Raw genomic sequence first — 23631 nt, forward strand, 5'->3', positions numbered from 1 at the left:
AGACCTATCCAAGGCCTTTGATACTGTCGACCATCCCCTACTCATTCAAAGTTTGTCTGAAATGGGCCTCGACCAGGCGTCTTGCAAGTGGTTTGGGAACTATCTGTCAGATACAACACAGTGTGCTTTCTGATGGTGTCAAGTCAAGTTACCTCCATGTTACTAAAGGTGTCCTGCAGGGGTCGATTTTGGGACCTGTCCTCTATTTATATAAATAATATTGGTCCATCTGCAAAAACCTGTAACATTCATCTGTATGCAGGCTATGTTGGAGCTGCAATATGATTTTGTTGCCTTGCAGAAATTGGTACTTAATGTGGGAAAAACTAAATGTATACTGTTTTCTAATTCTCATAGAAATATCTCAGATGACTTACACATTTATGGATTGGATGGTTCTTCCATCGAGCACGTTCCCCCGCCAATACATATCTGGGTTATTGGATTGATAATAATTTTACGTTTAAAAAACATATGGATGAGCCAGTTAAGAAGCTGAGATTTCAAGTAGACTTATTTTATAGAAATAGATCATGTCTCTCCCTGAACAGCAGGAGGCAAATTGTAGAGTCAACTTTCCTACCAGTTCTTGACTATGGTGACACCATTTATCGGAATGCAGCAGCCACTACTCTTAAACCTTTGGATGCTGTCTACCATAGCGCCCTTCCCTTTACCACAGGTGATAGTTTTAATACAAATCACTGCATCCTGTAACAAAAGGTTGGCTGGTCCTTATTAAAGTCCTGTAGATCACTTAATTACTCCATTTTTGTTTACAAAGCTCTAATATACAAGCTTCCAACTTACCTAACTTTGTTGTTAAAGTATAAAAACATAAGATACCAAAGCCGTTCACAGGGTTGGTTAACTCTTGAGATTCGGGTCTTCGGGTCTCCACCGAATACGGTAAATCCGCTTTTAGTTTTAACGCTCCACATTTTTTGAATAACTTACAACGTTCATTACATCTGGATTCCCTGGTGCCACTAGGGCAGTATAAAACCCTGTTGATGAATTAGTTCACCGAGGTGTGCAATTGTTTTGATTGACTTTAATAATTTGTTTATGATGCCTGTGGCGTTTGTGATGTTCTAATGTAATGTACTTGTTTTTGTATCTTGTAGTTTTATCTTTTATTTTACTGTAAGCACCATTGAAAATGAGACCCTGGTTAAATAAAAGTGAATAAATACAATGGATATTACTCTATTACCATCCATCAATGACACATGGAAATCTGTGTTTTATTGATGACATTCTGTGTGTTTGAGCTAGAGACTTCCGGGATCTTGCATTGGCTGCATCTCAATCCACTGAATCCGCCGATGTCAGCCTTTGTGGTAAACAGGGGCTGAGCTAGAGCAGTGTTTGTGAGATTCCGAAAACAGTTCTTCTCACAAAAACGTTTGTAAAGTCAGAATGTTTTGAGATACAAACTATTATGACCACATTCTAAAAAGTTGAGACTCTCCCGAATACGCATGTGTTCTTTTTTGCCAAGTATTTGTGTGTTATTCAATGCGTTTCTATGGGCTTATAGCAGTAAATTCAATGTTTCATCAAATAATTTCAACACATTTTTTTATACAGTGGGGAAAACATTTTTTAGTCAGCCACCAATTGTGCAAGTTCTCCAACTTAAAAAGATGAGAGAGGCCTGTAATTTCCATCATAGGTACACGTCAACTATGACAGACAAAATTAGATTTTTTATTCCAGAAAATCACATTGTAGGATTTTTAAAAAATTTATTTGCAAATTATGGTGGAAAATAAGTATTTGGTCAAAAACAAAAGTTTCTCAATACTTTGTTATATACCCTTTGTTGGCAATGACACAGGTCAAACGTTTTCTGTAAGTCTTCACAAGGTTTTCACACACTGTTGCTGGTATTTTGGCCCATTCCTCCATGCAGATCTCCTCTAGAGCGGTGATGTTTTGGGGCTGTCGCTGGGCAACACGGACTTTCAACTCCCTCCAAAGATTTTCTATGGGGTTGAGATCTGGAGACTGGCTAGGCCACTCCAGGACCTTGAAATGCTTCTTACGAAGCCACTCCTTCGTTGCCCGGGCGGTGTGTTTGGGATCATTGTCATGCTGAAAGACCCAGCCACGTTTCATCTTCAATGCCCTTGCTGATGGAAGGAGGTTTTCACTCAAAATCTCACGATACATGGCCCCATTCATTCTTTAATTTACACGGATCAGTCGTCCTAGTCCCTTTGCAGAAAAACAGCCCCAAAGCATGATGTTTCCACCCCCATGCTTCACAGTAGGTATGGTGTTCTTTGGATGCAACTCAGTATTCTTTGTCCTCCAAACACGACGAGTTGAGTTGTAGCTCAGCTGGTAGAGCACGGCGCTTGTAACGCCAAGGTAGTGGGTTCGATACCCGGGACCACCCATACACAAAAATGTATGCACGCATGACTGTAAGTCGCTTTGGATAAAAGCGTCTGCTAAATGGCATATTATTATTATATTATTATGTTTCCACCCCCATGCTTCACAGTAGGTATGGTGTTCTTTGGATGCAACTCAGCATTCTTTGTCCTCCAAACACGACGAGTTGAGTTTTTACCAAAAAGTTCTATTTTGGTTTCATCTGACCATATGACATTCTCCCAATCCTCTTCTGGATCATCCAAATGCACTCTAGCAAACTTCAGACGGGCCTGGACATGTACTGGCTTAAGCAGGGGGACACGTCTGGCACTGCAGGATTTGAGTCCCTGGCGGCGTAGTGTGTTACTGATGGTAGGCTTTGTTACTTTGGTCCCAGCTCTCTGCAGGTCATTCACTAGGTCCCCCTGTGTGGTTCTGGGATTTTTGCTCACCATTCTTGTGATCATTTTGACCCCACGGGGTGAGATCTTGCGTGGAGCCCCAGATCGTGGAAGATTATCAGTGGTCTTGTATGTCTTCCATTTCCTAATAATTGCTCCCACAGTTGATTTATTCAAACCAAGCTGCTTACCTATTGCGGATTCAGTCTTCCCAGCCTGGTGCAGGTCTACAATTTTGTTTCTGGTGTCCTTTGACAGCTCTTTGGTCTTGGCCATAGTGGAGTTTGGAGTGTGACTGTTTGAGGTTGTGGACAGGTGTCTTTTATACTGATAACAAGTTCAAACAGGTGCCATTAATACAGGTAACGAGTGGAGGACAGAGGAGCCTCTTAAAGAAGAAGTTACAGGTCTGTGAGAGCCAGAAATCTTGTTTGTTTGTAGGTGACCAAATACTTATTTTCCACCATAATTTGCAAATAAATTCATAAAAAATTCTACAATGTGATTTTCTGGATTTTCTTTTCTCAATTTGTCTGTCATAGTTGACGTGTACCTATGATGAAAATTACAGGCCTCTCTCATCTTTTTAAGTGGGAGAACTTGCACAATTGGTGGCTGACTAAATATTTTTTTCCCCCACTGTACCTACAGTGGTCCTAAAATACAAACCAAATATCAAATAGCTAGATGGTCCATTTTATTACTATCATTTAAAAATTCCATAGGTTAGTAGATATCATACAAAAACGGCTTAGACCTTGAATATTCGAGGCCTTGAAAAATATATGAATACCTCAATGGGACTCACCTGAATAAATAACGTATACAAAATAAAAAATAAACAATGAAATAAAATAAATTAATTTGAAAATGTATTACATTTAAGCATAAAGTGTCCTACTGGCCTATTCAATATATAAATTTTAGTGTCGTTCAAATAATAATGTTATGACCTATGCATATGGTCAGTTTGTCCCAGACTCGAATCAGATTCTATCAAACAATATATTTTCTTTACTTATTTTGGACTACTGAGGTGGAAATACTTTATGAGGTGGGAGTACTTTGGCTGCATTTACAATAAACACAACTGTTAGATATACAATGAATCAATCGTTTAAATTATATTGTTCTATTATTCTATTATTTATTGTCCTATCTGCATTATTGTTCATCTTGTATTATATAATTTTAATTACTGTGAATTAGCATTCTGTTGATTTTCTCTTGCTTTTTCATCTCTTATAGATTTTTTCCTCTGTTACAACCATCACATAGATATGTTGATGATTGCTTTGTGTAAAATAATGTATGAATAGTGTTAGAAATACAGTACCCCCTGGATTCATCTCTATTTTGAACTGATATGCAGCCAGGACACTTCAATTATAAATTACCTCAATAAGAAACAATATTGTTGCTTTGATCACATCAGAAGATATCCTCCTCGCAATCTCCAAAATACAGCCACAGGACAACTTTGTTTGGACATTGTAAAGGACCATTCGCCGAAACTGAAGAGATATAGCTAGCTAACGACCTCCTTTTGCACGTGAAAAAAAAAGGGTGGACAGAGACTTGCTAGCTACGTTAGCTAGCTAGCTGGGATTTTCTACAAGGAATCTTCCTCCCGAATAAAGCTTCTCCCAAGCTGTTGTGACACCTACTCCCGTTGCCTGCTGCACTGCTGCTTGGATTCCACCTGGCGATCTGTTCACCGTCTGCCCTGGCCTGTCTCCCCCTGTGTGGTACAGGTAACCCCGCAACACTCCCCCCTCTCTCCCGAGCTTTCGCTCACCTCCAGCACACATGCACTTACACACACACCGCAGGCTTTGGACTGATCTGAATTTTAGGTAGGTTAATTAACTTGTGAAGCTTTTTATGTGCGCTTACTCAGAAACGCTTTAATTAACTAGTATAGGCCTACTATTTATTTATTTGATCTCATACTTTTCTAGCCTACTGGACTCATAGAGAGCTACTCAAGTTATTTTGTTGGGGCGAGTGACTCTTTGAACTTACAATGGCTAGCCCCAAGTCGTTATTTTTGTTTCTTTATACTATTTGCCTCATGACTCCTGCGTGCTTTGTTGACTCTGAACTTGCTTGTTTACCCAACCGTGGGACAGACTGTTTGTTCCCACACTCAAGACTCTGACTCTCTATTGGTTACACAGACTCTTGGCCTCCCATCCTATTCTAACCCTCTCTCGCGGGCTTTGTATTCATGTCACCTGATGAAATTGCTGTACAATATGATCTTGTTGCCATCTGATGCACATTCAAATGTCATAAAAAATTAACATTGCAGAGCTCTCCCTGTCCTCTGCCATGCCCTGATTGTATTACTGCTGATGATGTCTGGAAATGTGCATGTACACCCTGGCCAATCTACTGTTGCTAGCCCCAATTCTGACTTGTGCTCTGATATCTGTTTCACTGATTTCGGCTCTCGTAAAAGCCTGGGCTTTCTGCACGTTAACACTAGAAGCTTATTACCTAAAATTGATCAATTGAAAGTGTGGGTTCACATCTGGAGTTTTTCACAATTCCTGACATTTAATCCTAGTAAAAATTCCCTGTCTTATGTCAGTTAGGATCACCACTTTCTTTTAAGAATGTGAAATGTCAGAATAATAGTAGAGAGAATTATTTATTCATAATATAATATAATAATATGCCATTTAGCAGACGCTTTTATCCAAAGCGACTTACAGTCATGTGCGCATACATTTTTACGTATGGGTGGTCCCGGGGATCGAACCCACTACCCTGGCGTTACAAGCGCCATGCTCTACCAATTGAGCTTTTATCATCCCTTTCCTTTATCATCCCTTTCCTTTTATTTCCCAGTGGGTTAGAAGTTTACATACACTCAATTACTATTTGGTAGCATTGCCTTTAAATTGTTTAACTTGGGTCAAATGTTTCGGGTAGCCTTCCACAAGCTTCCCACAATAAGTTGGGTGAATTTTGGCCCATTCCTCCTGACAGAGCTGGTGTAACTGAGTCAGGTTTGTAGGCCTCCTTGCTCGCACACGCTTTTTCAGTTCTGCCCACACATTTTCTATAGGATTGAGGTCAGGGCTTTGTGATGGCCACTCCAATACCTTGACTTTGTTGTCCTTAAGCCATTTTGCCACAACTTTGGAAGTATGCTTGGGGTCATTGTCCATTTGGAAGACACATTTGCGACCAAGCTTTAACTTCCTGACTGAAGTCTTGAGATGTTGCTTTAATATATCCACTTAATTGTTCTTCCTCATGATGCCATCTATTTTGTGAAGTGCACCAGTCACTCCTGCAGCAAAGCACCCCCACATCATGATGCTGCCACCCCAGTGCTTCACGGTTGGGATGGTGTTCTTCGGCTTGCAAGTACCCCCTTTTTCCTCCAAACATAACGATGGTCATTATGGCCAAACAGTTCTATTTTTGTGTCACCAGACCAGAGGACATTTCTCCAAAAAGTACGATCTTTGTTGCAAACCGTAGTCTGGCTTTTTTTATGGCAGTTTTGGAGCAGTGGCTTCTTCCTTGCTGAGCGGCCTTTCAGGTTATGTCGATATAGGAGTTTTATTTCATATATATTTGTCTTTGTCGGTCATTGTAAATGTTACTTGTTTTCCTGAGCGGAATCGCTCCTACTATTTCCTGAGTACTTTATATTTTGCACTTTGGGTTCGCCTTTTGTTTATGAAGATATACTTTGAGCACAACAGCTTTTGGGTTTCTTGCCGCTTTGATCTATGGTGCTTAAATAAATTCAGTAGTTCTAAACTTGCGACTGCCTCCTGCCTACTCCTCTCTACACCAGTGACAGGAAGCCATCGAGCATTTGGCCTCCCTTGATAATATGTATATTTTTTTATAGCCAATCAGCGTTGAGCTAAACTGAGTGAGCTCAGCTGTGAATAGTCCTTGCACACAAAAAAAAAAGTGTCAAGGGATACCAGTTTGGATTTGGCTTCACACCAATCACATCACATCAGAAGCCAAACGTCATTGACAGAAAACCTGCATTTTTGCATCTCGTTGTGTCGTTGTCCTCCGGTGGCTAGCTAATTTACTAAAATCATCCCTTTCCTAAATTAGCCATGGATGGAGATAGGGATTTGGGCTTGTGGTTTTACTTAATTCTCCGTACTGGCCAACCGTACTGATCCAACCATAAATTCAAATATTGTGCTCCTGGCCTGAGAGGATAAAGTTCAACATGTAGCTACTGTGTCTTCTTATTGTCTCGGCCTCAGGCCTATATCTCGGTGTCATGGCATATGCACTAACAGGTTATAGAGCAAACAACGCAATTATCACAACACATAGGTTGTAATATGTATTTTTTCCTGGCATCCTTGATGATGTTACCCACACACCACAACTGACACACACACACAGAGAATCAATATCATTTTACATTTTAGTCATTTAGCAGATGCTCTTATCCAGAGCGACTTACAGTTAGTGAGTGCATACATTTTTCATACTGGCCCCCCATGGGAATCGAACCCACAACCCTGGCGTTGCAAGCGCCATGCTCTACCAACTGAGCTACAGGAGGCTTATCATCTGTTTATTTGTAATTTGTACAAAATAAATGAGACCTATGGCACCTTTTATGTATTCACAATAATCCTAAAAACACCATATCGTAAAATTATGTTGTGTCTTCTTGAGTTAGTGTCTTGCTGTTTCCTTTTCGATTTAGCTGCTATAAACAAATAATGGCTAAATGTGTCTAAAGCGTTATAAAGTAACCTTTGCCTGCTCATAGTTGACACTTGATGCACACCAGATGATGTCATCAGTGTCTCCTGAACATAGAAATCTGCCGTTTTTTTGGCATGGTGCTGGAGATGATGAATTTGATGTTGAAAAAGGGTGAAGTGCCCCTTTAACAGCCTTCAAATAGAAAACGTTCTGCATAATCATTCAGAATGTTTACATATTCAGTGCAGGCGGGACTTTCCTCACATTCAGTTGGCCACATCTCAACTGTAGCCTGGGAATCCAAAGGGTATCTATACCTGAAACATAGGGTTAGGGTCAGACCTGAATCAAAAAAGACGTGGTTATAGTGCAACAGTATATTGTCAGCAGCCTAGTTTTATACATTTTTTTGTCATCTAAAATAAAGACATATGCACACACTCACTTATAACTTCTGCCAACTCGTATTTGCATGCTGTCCGCACCCATGATCAGGTACTGCCCACCAATCTTCATATCCACAGAACTGCAACTGGCCTTTTTGACAAAGTCCACCTCTGTGTTGATATTGACATTGTCCAACACTGCCATTTACACAAAACAGGAATAAAGTTAAACATATCATACAATTGTAAATATATATATATTTTTTTACATCACTTTAAAAAGTTCTTATAGGAGATAGACTTACCCCTTTTGAAGGGATCCTCCACGTTTGCCACATAAGTAATAAAATCACCTTCTTCCACAATGGATTTGATTTTTACCTTAAAAGCTGTGAGAAAAGACGCAAACATATCACATGCAAGGCCTCCTAAACCAAACAAAAGAATATGCTCATCATACCAAAAAGACTGCCTACAAATGTGACATTTCTTTAAAAAATCAGTTGGGCATTGGAGACTATTTTTACTGATGAGGTGATAACAGTTCTAACAAAGTATCATCTTACCATATTTTATATTGTCACTGCAGGTAGCTTGTTTTCTTTCCTCAGCAGTGATGCTGGGATCCATCTCTGATTTGAAGTTGCAGCATTCCGCTAACATCACCGCAACAGATTGCAGTCACAAATAAAAACAAACGAATTATTCTCCCATAATTCACATTAACTTGATTAAATGACCAACCAGCTTTCTCCAAACCCACTCATGTTCCACCCTCCATACATCCTCCATGCTTATAATTTACTTGGAACCACCACTGTCCCCTGAGCCCATATGACTTACCTGCCATGCAGTGGCACTGTTCCTCTACACAAAGCCGCAGTAGCTTGGTTTCTATAGCCGGGGAGTAGAGCTTGAAACATTGGCTCTCTGTTGAGCAATAGAGAAGGATTGGTCAAACTTCCTGTGGTATATTCGTTTCTGTGGGTTTTGTTTTCAGCCGTACTGTACCTGGATCATTGTACTCGTAGACTTTAAACAAGGAGGCACCGACCATGCCAACTCGAAATAGTTCTTTTATACGGAATCCCACACAGACAAATTCGTCCATGGGGACCTGTAGTGTGAAAGGCAATGACAGTGTTAACAGTAAATGACTCATTTGAACTACAGAATAGGACTAACTTATACTACAGTATAGTGCTACATAATAGGACTCATTTGAACTACAGAATAGGACTAACTTATACTACAGTATAGTGCTACATAATAGGACTCATTTGAACTACAGTATAGGACTACATTATATGATTGATTTGAATGTCCACACTTAAACCAAAATGTTCCAAAAGCAGAAGAGAAGATAAGTGGTACTTACTGAGTCCAGCTGAAGCACAACCTTGTCTTCTGTGATCTTGTAGTCAGATATCACAGATTCCAGTCCATCCCGAAACTGTGAGGGAATTGATCACAGGCTATGTCATTCATGTGGAACAGTGTACAAATAAACTGAACAAAAATATAAATGCAACATGCAACAATTTCAAAGATTTTACTGAGTTACAGTTCATATAAGGAAATCACTCAATTGAAATAAATTAATTAGGCCCTAATCTATGGATTTCACATGACTGGGAATACAGATATGCATCTGTTAGTCACAGATATCTTTAAAAAAGGTAGGGGCGTGGATCAGAAAACCAGTCAGTATCTGGTGTGACCACCATTTCCTTCATGCAGCGCGACACATCTCCTTCACATAGAGTTGATCAGGCTGTTGATTGTGGCCTGTGGAATGATGTCCCAACTCCTCTTTAATGTCTGTGCAAAGTTGCTGGATATTGGCGGGAACTGGAACGCGCTGTCGTACACGTAGATCCAGAGCATCCCAAACATGCTCAATGGGTGACATGTCTGGTGAGTATGCAGGCCATGGAAGAACTGGGACATTTTCAGCTTCCAGGAATTGTGTACAGATCCTTGCGACATGGGGCCGTGCATTATCATGTTGAAACATGAGGTGATGGCGGCTGATGAATGGCACGAAAATAGGCCTCAGGATCTCGTCACGGTATCTCTCTGAATTCAAATTGCCATCGATAAAATGCAATTGTGTTTGTTGTCCGTAGCTTATGCCTGCCCATACCATACCCCACCGCCACCATGGGGCACTCTGTTCACAACGTTGACATCAGCAAACCGCTCGTCCACACGACACCATACATGCTGTCTGCCATCTGCCCGGTACAGTTGAAACCGGGATTCATTCGTGAAGAGCACACTTCTCCAGTGTGCCATTGAAGGTAAGCGGTTACGACACCAAACTGCAGTCAGGTCAAGACCCTGGTGAGGACGACGAGCATGCAGATGAGCTTCCCTGAGACGTTTTCTGACAATCTGTGCAGAAATTATTCGGTTGTGCAAACCCACAGTTTCATCAGCTGGCTGGTGTCAGATGATCCCGCAGGTGAAGAAGCCGGATGTGGAGGTCCTTGGCTGGTTGGACGTACTGCCAAATTCTCTAAAACGACATTGGCTTTTGGTAGGGAAATTAACATTTAATTCTCTGGCAACAGCTCTGGTGGACAATCCTGCAGTCAGCATGCCAATTGCACGCTCCCTCAAAACTTCAGACATCTGTGGCATTGTGTTGTATGACAAAACTGCACATTTTAGAGTGGCCTTTTATTGTCCATAGCACAAGGTGCAACTGTGTAATGATTATGCTGTTTAAACACCTTCTTGATATACCACACCTGTCAGGTGGATGGATTATCTTGGCAAAGGAAAAATGCTCACTAACAAGGATGTAAACAAATTTGTGCACAAAATATTAGAGAAATACGTTTTTTTGTGCATATGGAACATTTCTGGGATTTTTTATTTCAGCTCATGAAACATAGGACCAACACTTCTTCAGTGTAGATTTTGGAGAAATGTAATTACCATATTCAGATCTTCTTGGAAGGGTTGCACCCCAGTGGGTAGTTGGATTTCCATGACTGTGTGGCTAGACTCAGTGAACACCTCATTTGGAGGGGGTTTGTATCTTTAAAACATATGAGACAATATATGCACTGTTCTATAAAGTATATTTTACTATACAGAAATACACATTATCTTTACAGTGGTCGAGATAGCATTAGGATTTCTTTGTATTTTAATGACATTAATAAACGAAAAACAAAATATTTTACTCACTTTGCACATGCAACAATTCGAGAGGAATGCAGCATAGTATCTGGTGAAGTAGAAATTAAAGCTACAGTACCAGTCAAAAGTTTGGACACACCTACTCATTCCAGGGTTTTTCTTTATTTTTACAATTTTTTACATTGTAGAATAATAGTGAAGACATCAAAACTATGAAATAACATATATGGAATCATGTAGTAACCAAAAACATTTTAAACAAATCAAGATATATTTGATATTTGATATTCTTCAAAGTAGCCACTCTTTGCCTTGATGACAGCTTTGCACACTCTTCACATTCTCTCAACCAGCTTCATGAGGTAGTCACCTGGAATGCATTTCAATTAACAGGTGTGCCTTGTTAAAAGTTAATTTGTGGAATTTCTTTCCTTCTTAATGCATTTGAGCCAATCAGTTGTGTTGTGACAAGGTAGGGGTGGTATACAGAAGATAGCCCTATTTGGTAAAAGACCAAGTCCATATTATGGCAAGAACAGCTCAAATAAGCGAAGAGAAACAACAGTCCATCATTACTTTAAGACATGAAGGTCAGTCAATACGGAACATTTCAAGAACTTTGAAAGTTTCTTCAACTGCAGTTGCAAAAACCATCAAGCACTATGATAAAACTGGTTCTCATGAGGGCCGCCACAGGAAAGGAAGACCCAGAGTTATCTTTGCTGCAGAGGATAAGTTCATTAGAGTTAACTGCACCTCAGATTGCAGCCCAAATAAATGCTTCACAGAGTTCAAGTTACAGACACATCTCAACATCAACTGTTCAGAGGGGACTGCGTGAATCAGGCCTCCATGGTCGAATTGCTGCAAAGAAACCACTACTAAAGGACACCAATAATAAGAAGAGACTTGCTTGGGCTAAGAAACACGAGCAATGGACATTAGACTGGTGGAAATCTGTCCTTTGGTCTGATGACTTGTGGTTCCAACCGTTGTGTCTTTGTGAGAATAGGTGAATGGATGATCTCCGCATGTGTGGTTCCCACCGTGAAGCATGGAGGAGGAGGTGTGAGGGTGTGGGGGTGCTTTGATGGTGACACTGTCAGTGATTTATTTAGATTTCAAGGCACACTTAACCAGCATGGCTACCACAACATTCTGCAGCAATACGCCATCCCATCTGGTTTGCGCTTAGTGGGACTATAATTTGTTTTTCAACAGGACAATGACCCAAAACGCACCTCCAGGCTGTGTAAGGGCTATTTGACCAAGAAGGAGAGTGATGGAGTGCTGCATCAGATGACCTGGCCTCCACAATCACCCGACCTCAACCCAATTGAGATTATTTGGGATGAGTTGTTCCGCAGAGTGAAGGAAAAACAGCCAACAAGGTCTCAGCATATGTGGGAACTCCTTAAAGACTGTTGGAAAAGCATTCCTCATGAAGCTGGTTGAGAGAATGCCAAGAGCGTGCAAAGCTGTCATCAAGGCAAAGGGTGGCTACTTTGAAGAATCTCAAATATAAAATATTTGTTTAACACTTTTGTAGTTACTACATGATTCCATATGTGTTCTTTCATAGTTTTGATGCCTTCACTATTATTCTACAATGTAGGAAATAGTAAAAATAAAGAAAAAACCCTTGAATGAGTAGGTGTGTCCAAACTTTTGACTGGTACTGTATATTTGGTTCCATGTTTATTGTGAGAGAAATGGTTGTAGTAAGTTAACAGACATTGATACACTGTCATACCTTTGGACTTTTTGTCAGGACGAAGCAGTTGAATGGAAATGTCAAATTTGCAGTTTTTGTGGTTCTGTGTTGTTTTATAATAAACGGTTTTCATCTGTTGTCAGATAAGAATTGAGCATACTGTTTAAAGGGGCTATCTGGAGGTGAAACAACAATGGGGTATGACAGTTGAACTAAGCTCATGAGGCATAAAATACATTCTTTAAGAATTATTAGGTATATGTATATCATTACTTAAAAGTTTTTTTTTTTATGTATCAATTACAGATTGCCTCTTTAATGTAAGCACGAAATAATACTTTAAGAGATAAGCAACTTCTGTTTAGAAGGAAATTGAGTAACGCAACAGAGGATGGATGGAACTTACCTGGACATGGGAATATCCTGAACCAAAGCCTGTGGACACTCTGACAGCTTTATCCTCAAACACCTGTTAAAATGAGACACAGTAGGACCAAATAATCATGAATTAGATGGGAGACAGAAAATAGAGAGGAAACACACAAACACAGCACATGAGATATAAAATATAGTCTGTACTGCAACTTCAGGGTTCATTTAGCAAAGATCAGTATGAAATGTGCCCTAGGGGTAGAGGCTGGATACACTACGTCAGTACATAAACGATTGAGATCGTGATCAGGTTATACTGCAAATATCATTGTCACAGGAAAACCCAATGAAAAGATGGTCTTGTTGAGCAGAAGTGGTCATTTTACAGACAGTGTGTACATTTAGGGTCACACAGCGTGTGAGGGTGGAGGTAAGCCCTTACCTCTATTGGTTTGCCCACAGGTTTCTTCTGGGTGAGCGCGATTATCCCCAGTTGTTCCCTCGTCTTTATGTAGGACGCCTCGATCAACAGATCCAGCTTGGCATGTTTGACCAATTTGCTGTACTCGGTCAGAGCCTCCAGGGTGAGAATAGTGTCCTGAGTAGAGATGACACACGGTAGGGTGATGATAAAGATGGTGGAGTGTAGGTGGCACTCTGTAGGTGGTCTTCTGTAGCTCAGATGGTAGAGCATGGCGCTTGCAACGCCAGGAGAGTTGGTTCGATTCCCGGGACATACGTAAAATATATGCATGACTGTAAGTCGCTTTGGATAAAAGCGTCTGCTAAATGGCATATATTATGTAAGGGATAATCAAGAGGGACTATACGTTATGGAAATTATTGAATGACAGTGTGGTGAAGAAGGACAGAGCCTCTTCAACCTCAGGAGGCTGAAGAAATTTGGCTTGGCACCTAAAACCCTCACAAACTTTTACAGATGCACAATTGAGAGCATCCTGTCGGGCTGTATAACCGCCTGGTACGGCAACTGCACCGCCCACAACTGCAGGGCTCTCCAGAGGGTGTTGCGGTCCGGGGGCAAACTATCCGCCCTCCAAGACACCTACAGCACCCGATGTCACAGGAAGGCCAAAAAGATCATGAAGGACATCAACCACCCGAGCCACTGCCTGTTCACCCCGCTATCATCCAGAAGGTGAGGTCAGTACAGGTGCATCAAAGCTGGGACCGAGAGAATGAAAAACAGCTTCTATCTCAAGGCCATCAGACTGTTAAATTGCCATCACTAGCACATTAGAGGCTGCTGCCCTATATACATAGACTTGAAATCACTGGCCACTTTAAGATATGGAATACTAGTCACTTTAAAACTGTTTACATATCTTGCACTACTCATCTCATACAGTGAGGGAAAAAAGTATTTGATCCCCTGCTGATTTTGTACGTTTGCCCACTGACAAAGAAATGATCGGTCTATAATTTTAATGGTAGGTTTATTTGAACAGTGAGAAACAGAATAACAACAATAAAATCCAGAAAAACGCATGTCAAAAATGTTATAAATTGATTTGCATTTTAATGAGGGAAATAAGTATTTGACCCCCTCTCAATCAGAAAGATTTCTGGCTCCCAGGTGTCTTTTGTACAGGTAACGAGCTGAGATTAGGAGCACACTCTTAAAGGGAGTGCTCCTAATCTCAGTTTGTTACCTATATAAAAGACACCTGTCCACAGAAGCAATCAATCAATCAGATTCCAGACTCTCCACCATGGCCAAGACCAAAGAGCTCTCCAAGGATGTCAGGGACAAGATTGTAGACCTACACAAGGCTGGAATGGGCTACAAGACCATCGCCAAGCAGCTTGGTGAGAAGGTGACAACAGTTGGTGCGATTATTCGCAAATGGAAGAAACACAAAAGAACTGTCAATCTCCCTCGGCCTGGGGCTCCATGCAAGATCTCACCTCGTGGAGTTGCAATGATCATGAGAACGGTGAGGAATCAGCCCAGAACTACACGGGAGGATCTTGTCAATGATCTTAAGGCAGCTGGGACCATAGTCACCAAGAAAACAATTGGTAACACACTACGCCGTGAAGGACTGAAATCCTGCAGCGCCCGCAAGGTCCCCCTGCTCAAGAAAGCACATATACATGCCCGTCTGAAGTTTGCCAATGAACATCTGAATGATTCAGAGGAGAACTGGGTGAATGTGTTGTGGTCAGTTGAGACCAAAATCGAGCTCTTTGGCATCAACTCAACTTGCAGTGTTTGGAGGAGGAGGAATGCTGCCTATGACCCCAAGAACACCATCCCCACCGTCAAACATGGAGGTGGAAACATTATGCTTTGGGGGGTTTTTTCTGCTAAGGGGACAGGACAACTTCACCGCATCAAAGGGACGATGGACGGGGCCATGTACCGTCAAATCTTGGGTGAGAACCTCCTTCCCTCAGCCAGGGCATTGAAAATGGGTCGTGTATGGGTATTCCAGCATGACAATGACCCAAAACACACGGCCAAGGCAACAAAGGAGTGGCTCAAGAAGAAGCACATTAAGGTCCTGGAGTGGCCTAGCCAGTCTCCAGACCTTAAACCCATAGAACATCTGTGGAGGGAGCTGAAGGTTCGAGTTGCCAAACGTCAGGCTCAAAACCTTAATGACTTGGAGAAGATCTGCAAAGAGGAGTGGGACAAAATCCCTCCTGAGATGTGTGCAAACCTGGTGGCCAACTACAAGAAACATCTGACCTCTGTGATTGCCAACAAGGGTTTTGCCACCAAGTACTATGTCATGTTTTGCAGAGGGGTCAAATACTTATTTCCCTCATTAAAATGCAAATCAATTTATAAAATTTTGACATGCGTCTTTCTGGATTTTTTTGTTGTTATTATGTCTCTCAGTGTTCAAATAAACCTACCATTAAAATTATAGACTGATCATTTCTTTGTCAGTGGGCAAACGTACAAAATCAGCAGGGGATCAAATATTTTTTTCCCTCACTGTATGTATATACTGTATTCTATTCTATAATATTCTACTGTATCTTAGTCCATGCCACTCTGTCATTGCTTGTCCATATATGTATATTTTCTTAAATTCCATTCCTTACTAGATTTGTGTGTATTGGGTATATGTTGTGAAATTGTTAGATATTACTTGTTATATATTACTGCACTGTCGGAGCTAGAAGCACAAGCATTTCGCTACACCCGCAATAACATCTGCTAAACACATGTATGTGACAAATACAATTTTATTTTATTTGATGACTAGTGGTGATTTCTGTGTGTAAGCTTCAGTCCTAAGAGTCAGTATTTTTGCAATGGAGGAAACTAGCTAGTTGCCGTAGGCTACTTCCGAGAACGCAAACTCTCGCAACTTTTACAGCAAAGAAAGAAGCACCTAGCGAGGGAGGGAGAGAGAGGGGAGGGGCATAGCCTGGCATGTCGGCCACCAGGCAGTCAGTCAGAACCGTGCATCCGTAATCAAAAGATGTATATGTTCAATCTTATACTTACAACTAGTGCTAAGTTAAGATATTATACTGAGTTAAATCAACCAGACTCATAGGTAAACTTCAACATGTCTTTACTCCATCACTGTCACGGATTCAGCCGAGGCTGCTCCTCCTCCTTGCTCGGGCAGGCTTCGGCGTTCGTCGTCACCGGAGTACTAGCTGCTACCGATCTATGTTTGGGTGTTCTACTTGTCTTGTCTTGATTGTTCACACCTGTTTCCCATTATCATTGATCACTGCCCTATTTAACCCTCTGGCTTCCACTGTATGTTGTGCGTGTTTGTTCATGTTTGGTTGTCATCTGGTGAGCGGGTGTGTTTCCTCCCTGCGTGGAGGTCATGTTATTTGACGTTACCTACGAGTAAAGTAAGTTTTCGATTAGCTCTGTGTCCTGCGCCTGACTTCGTCCTACCGCATTACACTGACATCCTGACAGAAACACGCACCATAATATGGAGTCAGCAATGTACATTCATTTTGTCCGGATCAATGGAGGAACGTGTCCAACAGCAGGCGACCATGATCCAGACTCTCGGTACCGCAATGGAGCGCGTGTTGAACACTATGGAACGATGGGAGAGAGGTGGTGGTCCTACACCTCCTCCAACTACACAACCACCCACACTGCTGTCCACCCCTTTGTCACCTGGATCCAGTGGGATTCGGCTCTCGCTCCCGAGGGCGTACGATGGTACAGCTGCCGGGTGCCAGGGTTTTCTGCTCCAGGTAGAGCTCTACCTGGCTACCATCCACCCGTCTCTCTTGGGATACGAGAGCGTGTCCGCCCTCATCTCCTGTGTATCGGGAAGAGCGCTCGAGTGGGCCAACGCCGAGTGGGGTGGAATAGACGCAGCGTCAGTACGCTATGAGGATTTCACCCGCCGCTTTTGGGCGGTATTCGATCATCCACCGGAGGGGAGAGCGGTGCGGGAACGTCTATTCCACCTCAGACAGGAGAAGAGGAGCACACAGGACTTTGCCCTGGACTTCAGGACTCTGGCTGCCAGCGCACGATGGAATGAGAGGGCCCTGATCGATCACTACAGATGCAGCCTCCGGGAGGATGTTCGTCGGGAACTGGTCTGCAGGGACGCCACCCTTAACCTGGACCAACTGGAGGACATGTTAATCAGGCTGGATAACCTGTTGGCAACCCGCGGACGTCCGGATCAGGAACCATCCATTCCATCCCCCAGCACCTCCGACCCTACCCCTATGGAGCTCGGAGGTGCTGCACTTAGGGAGACCGGAAGGAGGGACATCTCCTGCACCAACTGTGGCCGCGGAGGACACACTGCTGGTCGGTGCTGGGGAGGGTCCTTCAGGAGTCGAGGCGGAGCACTGGTGGACCGTCTCAGGTGAGTAGGCACCTGACTCACCCAGAGCTCCCTGTTGCGCATATGTGTATAGATATTGTATTTCCAGAGTTTTCCCCTCATTCCCAGCATAAGGCGCTCGTAGATTCAGGCGCAGCTGGGAACTTTATTGATCGTCAGTTTTCTCGTAGTTTAGGGATTCCTATTGTTCCTGTAGATGTGCCCTTCCCTGTACACACCTTAGATAGTCGACCTTTAGGGTCAGGCCTAATTAGGGAGGTCACAGCTACAATCTGGATGAAAACGCAGGGGGGTCATGAGGAGAAAATTAGTCTCTATCTGATTGATTCTCCTGTGTTTCCAGTGGTGTTGGGGCTTCCCTGGTTAACCTCTCATGACCCCACTATTTCATGGCAACAGAGGGCTCTCAAGGGATGGTCAAGTCAGTGCTCGGGGAGGTGTGTAGGTGTTTCCATAGGGGCAACTATGGTGGAAAGTCCAAACCAGGTCTCCACCATGCACATTCCCCCCGAATATGCCGATCTGTCCCAGGTAGGCGCTGCACTTCCCAAGAGTCACGTGTATCCCCTGTCACAGGAAGAGACGGCGGCTATGGAAACATATGTCTCTGAATCTCTGGGGCAGGGATTCATTCGGCCATCCACTTCACCTGTCTCCTCAAGTTTCTTTTTTGTGAAGAAGGATGGTGGTTTACGCCCGTGTATTGACTACCGGGGTCTCAATCAGATTACTATCAAGTACAGTTATCCACTACCGCTCATTGCTAGTATGACGGAGTCATTGCACGGGGCGCACTTCTTCACAAAATTGGATCTCAGGAGCGCGTACAACCTGGTGCGTATCCGGGAGGGAGATGAGTGGAAGACAGCATTCAGTACCACCTCTGGGCATTATGAGTACCTCATCATGCCATACGAGTTGATGAATGCTCCATCAGTCTTCCAATCATTTGTTAATGAGATTTTCAGGGACCTGCACGGACAGGGTGTAGTGGTGTATATTGATGACATTCTCATATACTCCGCTACACGGTGTGTCCCTGGTGCGTAAAGTGCTTGGTCAACTGTTGGAGCATGACCTGTATGTAAAGGCAGAGAAATGTCTGTTCTTCCAAGAGTCCATCTCCTTCCTAGGGCACCGCCTGTCTGCGTCAGGGGTGGAGATGGAGATTGACCGCATTTCGGCCGTGCGTAATTGGCCTACTCCAACCACGTTGAAGGAGGTGCAGCAATTTTTGGGTTTTGCCAACTACTACCGGAGGTTTATCCGGGGCTTTGGTCAGGTAGCGGCTCCCATTACTTCCTTGCTGAAGGGGGGACCGGTGCGACTGCAGTGGTCAGCTGAGCGGACAGGGCTTTTGGTCATCTGAAGGACCTGTTTACCTCGGCTCCAGTACTGGCTCATTCGGATACCTCCTTAGCATTCCAGGTTGAGGTGGACGCGTCCGAGGCTGGGATAGGAGCTGTACTGTCTCAGCGCTCGGTTACGCCACCAAAGCTCCGCCCCTGTGCTTTCTTTTCTAAGAAGCTCAGTCCGGCGGAGCGCAACTCTGATGTGGGGGACCGGGAGCTGTTAGCTGTGGTTCAGGCCCTGAAAGTGTGGAGGCATTGGCTTGAAGGGGCTAAACACCCTTTTCTCATTTTGACTGACCATCGCAATCTGGAGTACATCCGGGCGGCGAGGAGATTGAACCCTCACCAGGCAAGGTGGGCCATGTTCTTTACTCGTTTTGTGTTTACGCTTACTTACAGACCAGGTTCCCAGAACGATAAGGCAGACGCCCTGTCCCGACTGTATGACACAGAGGAGAGGTCCATTGAGCCCACTCCCATACTTCCGGCGTCGTGTCTGGTGGCACCGGTGGTGTGGGAGGTTGATGCGGACATCGAGCAGGCGTTACGTACCGAGCCCACTCCCCCCCCAGTGTCCAGAGGGTCGTATGTACGTGCCGCTCGAGGTTCGCAATCGATTAATCTATTGGGCTCACATGTCATCCTGGCACCTTGGCATCAGAGCCAGATCGAGGCTCCTGTGGTGGATGAGTGGTTTCGGCGCTCGGAAGAGACCTGGAACGCTGCCCATGTAGGCCTGCAGCGGGCCATCAGGCGACAAAAGGCGAGCGCCGACCGCCACCGCAGTGAGGCCCCGGTGTATGCACCGGGGGACCGGGTCTGACTCTCGACCCGAAACCTGCCCCTTCGCCTACCCTGCCGGAAGCTGGGTCGGCGGTTTGTGGGGCCATTTAAAGTCCTGAGGAGGTTTGTTAGAGGTTACAGCTTCCTCTGAATTACAGTATTAACCCCTCGTTCCACGTGTCTCTCATCAGGCCGGTGGTAGCTGGTCCACTCCAGGAGTCTGAGGTACGGGAGGTTCCTCCGCCCCCACTGGACATCGAGGGGGCACCGGCGTACTCGGTCCGTTCCATCCTGGATTCGAGGTGTCGGGTGGGGGGCCTGCAGTATCTCGTGGAGTGGGAGGGGTACGGTCCGGAGGAACCGTGCTGGGTCCCTAGAAGGGACATCCTCGATCCCTCCATGTTGAGGGATTTCCACCGTCGTCGTCCGACTCGCCCTGCGCCGCGTCCTCCTGGCTGTCAAGGGGGGTGGGGTGGGGGGGGGGTGGGGGTACTGTCACGGATTCAGCCGAGGCTGCTCCTCCTCCTTGCTCGGGCAGGCTTCGGCGTTCGTCGTCACCGGAGTACTAGCTGCTACCGATCTATGTTTCGGTGTTCTACTTGTCTTGTCTTGATTGTTCACACCTGTTTCCCATTATCATTGATCACTTCCCTATTTAACCCTTTGGCTTCCACTGTATGTTGTGCGTGTTTGTTCATGTTTGGTTGTCGTCTGGTGAGCGGGTGTGTTTCCTCCCTGCGTGGAGGTTATGTTATTTGACGTTACCTACGAGTAAAGTAAGTTTTCGATTAGCTCTGTGTCCTGCGCCTGACTTCGTCCTACCGCATCACACTGACATCCTGACAATCACTGTCCGTGTAACAAGCCCCACATTCCTTTACTGACGTCATATATCAGTATGTCACATCAATACACGACAGTATAGGCTTTCGCAATGCTGTATCTCTCAATTTCTTGGCTTGCAATGTCTCATGCAAGTTCACTAAAGTAGGGGCTATCAATGAGTAGGCTGAGCTATTCTACACGCAACAGACCGAAGACCAGACACACGCTAATGTTTTTCATAGCGAAGAGAAAGAGCAGGCGAGTCAGGCAGGGAAAGAGAGAATCGGGGCAGGCAGACAGTCGAACCATGCGCATAGGCTATATCTTGGTAATCTGTATCTCGCAATGCCTCATAAATTCACTGAAAGTATATATTAGGCCATCAATGAGTATAGCTTTTCCTTATAGTGCCAGTGATTTGAAGTTGAACATCGCATAATGCAATAAAAGGTATTGTGCCTATAACTTATTTAATGAAACCCTGGCTGGCTGTTGATGTCCTAGGTCAGGGCTCTCCAACCCTGTTCCTGGAGAGCTACCTTCATGTAGGTCTTCGCTCCAACCCCAGTTGTAAATAACCTGATTCAGTTTATCAACCAGCTAATTATTGAATCAGATGCGCTAGATTAGGGTTGGAGTGAAAACCTACAGGATGGTAGCTCTCCACAAACAGGGTTGTAGAGCCCTGTCCTAGGCAATAGAATGCAAAGCAGGGCATCCCCGCAAGTTCACTTTAAATATTATGGGGACGCCTATACATTTGGCAGCCAAGCACGAGTTATCAATGTAGCCTTTTATTTTTTAGATATGACTTTGAAATATCTTCATGCCTAGAATAAAACCTCCAGGCTTCTGTCATAAGAGTAAATTACATTTGAAAGAATAATTACATAACATGTGCGCTATTCCTCTGGAATAACGCACATGCTTGGATAATAATTACATAACCAACGTCTCTAGTAATACCCGTCTGAATAGGCCTATAACATGGCAAAGAATAGGCTTATCAGCGTAGAGTGCACGGCATCTTCCCATGGGATCTGTCAAGGCTGCGCACAGCAGAAATACCATCTTGCTTTGATTATTTGAATCAGCTGTGTAGTGCTAGGGCAAACATCAAAACATGCAGCCAGGGGGGCCCCAGGACTGAGTTTGGGAAACCCTGCTCTAGAACGCAAATGCAGTCTTCCTAGTAGGACTGCAATAATGAGGCAGTTTGTATGTGTGTGCACATCCGTTTCAGCTTGTTTTGGGAGTCGAGCAAGAGTCGACTCCAACCAAAGGAGCCGGAGTCGCCTGCAAAAATCCTGGAGTCGTGCACCACTAGCCACGACGAGTTAGCAGATTGACACTAGCCTTCCACAGAGTTGTATTATTTTCCAGAGATCGCATAGAGCCATGAGTTGATTATCCGACTTACACCACAGCTATATTTTAACACATACAGTGGGGGAAAAAAGTATTTAGTCAGCCACCAATTGTGCAAGTTCTCCCACTTAAAAAGATGAGAGAGGCCTGTAATTTTCATCATAGGTACACGTCAACTATGACAGACAAATTGAGATTTTTTTTCTCCAGAAAATCACATTGTAGGATTTTTTATGAATTTATTTGCAAATTATGGTGGAAAATAAGTATTTGGTCACCTACAAACAAGCAAGATTTCTGGCTCTCACAGACCTGTAACTTCTTTAAGAGGCTCCTCTGTCCTCCACTCGTTACCTGTATTAATGGCACCTGTTTGAACTTGTTATCAGTATAAAAGACACATGTCCACAACCTCAAACAGTCACACTCCAAACTCCACTATGGCCAAGACCAAAGAGTTGTCAAAGGACACCAGAAACAAAATTGTAGACCTGCACCAGTCTGGGAAGACTGAATCTGCAATAGGTAAGCAGCTTGGTTTGAAGAAATCAACTGTGGGAGCAATTATTAGGAAATGGAAGACATACAAGACCACTGATAATCTCCCTCGATCTGGGGCTCCACGCAAGATCTCACCCCGTGGGGTCAAAATGATCACAAGAACGGTGAGCAAAAATCCCAGGACCACACGGGGGGACCTAGTGAATGACCTGCAGAGAGCTGGGACCAAAGTAACAAAGCCTACCATCAGTAACACACTACGCCACCAGGGACTCAAATCCTGCAGTGCAAGACGTGTCCCCCTGCTTAAGCCAGTACATGTCCAGGCCTGTCTGAAGTTTGCTAGAGTTTATTTGGATGATCCAGAAGAGGATTGGGAGAATGTCATATGGTCAGATGAAACCAAAATATAACTTTTTGGTAAAAACTCAACTCGTCATGTTTGGAGGACAAAGAATGCTGAGTTGCATCCAAAGAACACCATACCTACTGTGAAGCATGGGGGTGGAAACATCATGCTTTGGGGCTGTTTTTCTGCAAAGGGACCAGGACGACTGATCCGTGTAAAGGAAAGAATGAATGGGGCCATGTATCGTGAGATTTTGAGTGAAAACCTCCTTCCATCAGCAAGGGCATTGAAGATGAAACGTGGCTGGGTCTTTCAGCATGACAATGATCCCAAACACACCGCCCGGGAAACGAAGGAGTGGCTTCGGAAGGAGTGGCTTCGTAAGAAGCATTTCAAGGTCCTGGAGTGGCCTAGCCAGTCTCCAGATCTCAACCCCATAGAAAATCTTTGGAGGGAGTTGAAAGACCATGTTGCCCAGCGACAGCCACAAAACAAAATACCAG

At 43.8% G+C, this 23631-nt stretch overlaps 1 protein-coding gene across 2 annotated transcripts in view; it reads right to left on the minus strand.

The window, feature by feature from the left end:
* Nucleotides 1-7351: 7351 nt before the first annotated feature.
* c5 (complement component 5) overlaps nt 7352-23631 on the minus strand; it is a 57794-nt gene continuing 41514 nt past the window's right edge. Inside the window, exons 29-40 of one of the 2 annotated variants that reach the window (XM_041900546.2) lie at nt 13570-13725; nt 13162-13224; nt 12795-12888; nt 11090-11129; nt 10835-10937; nt 9267-9341; nt 8900-9005; nt 8732-8818; nt 8455-8544; nt 8194-8277; nt 7948-8086; nt 7352-7819 (exon numbers count right to left, since the gene is read on the minus strand). In XM_041900546.2, coding sequence (XP_041756480.2) covers nt 7687-7819; nt 7948-8086; nt 8194-8277; nt 8455-8544; nt 8732-8818; nt 8900-9005; nt 9267-9341; nt 10835-10937; nt 11090-11129; nt 12795-12888; nt 13162-13224; nt 13570-13725 — 1170 coding nt within the window. In that variant the 3' untranslated portion in view covers nt 7352-7686. Of the gene's footprint in view, nt 7820-7947; nt 8087-8193; nt 8278-8454; nt 8545-8731; nt 8819-8899; nt 9006-9266; nt 9342-10834; nt 10938-11089; nt 11130-12794; nt 12932-13161; nt 13225-13569; nt 13726-23631 lie in introns of those variants that run through there. The other variant, XR_006003738.1, reaches the window with a different exon arrangement.

Source organism: Coregonus clupeaformis, chromosome 16 (assembly GCF_020615455.1).
Source record: "Coregonus clupeaformis isolate EN_2021a chromosome 16, ASM2061545v1, whole genome shotgun sequence".
Taxonomy (NCBI): domain Eukaryota; kingdom Metazoa; phylum Chordata; class Actinopteri; order Salmoniformes; family Salmonidae; genus Coregonus; species Coregonus clupeaformis.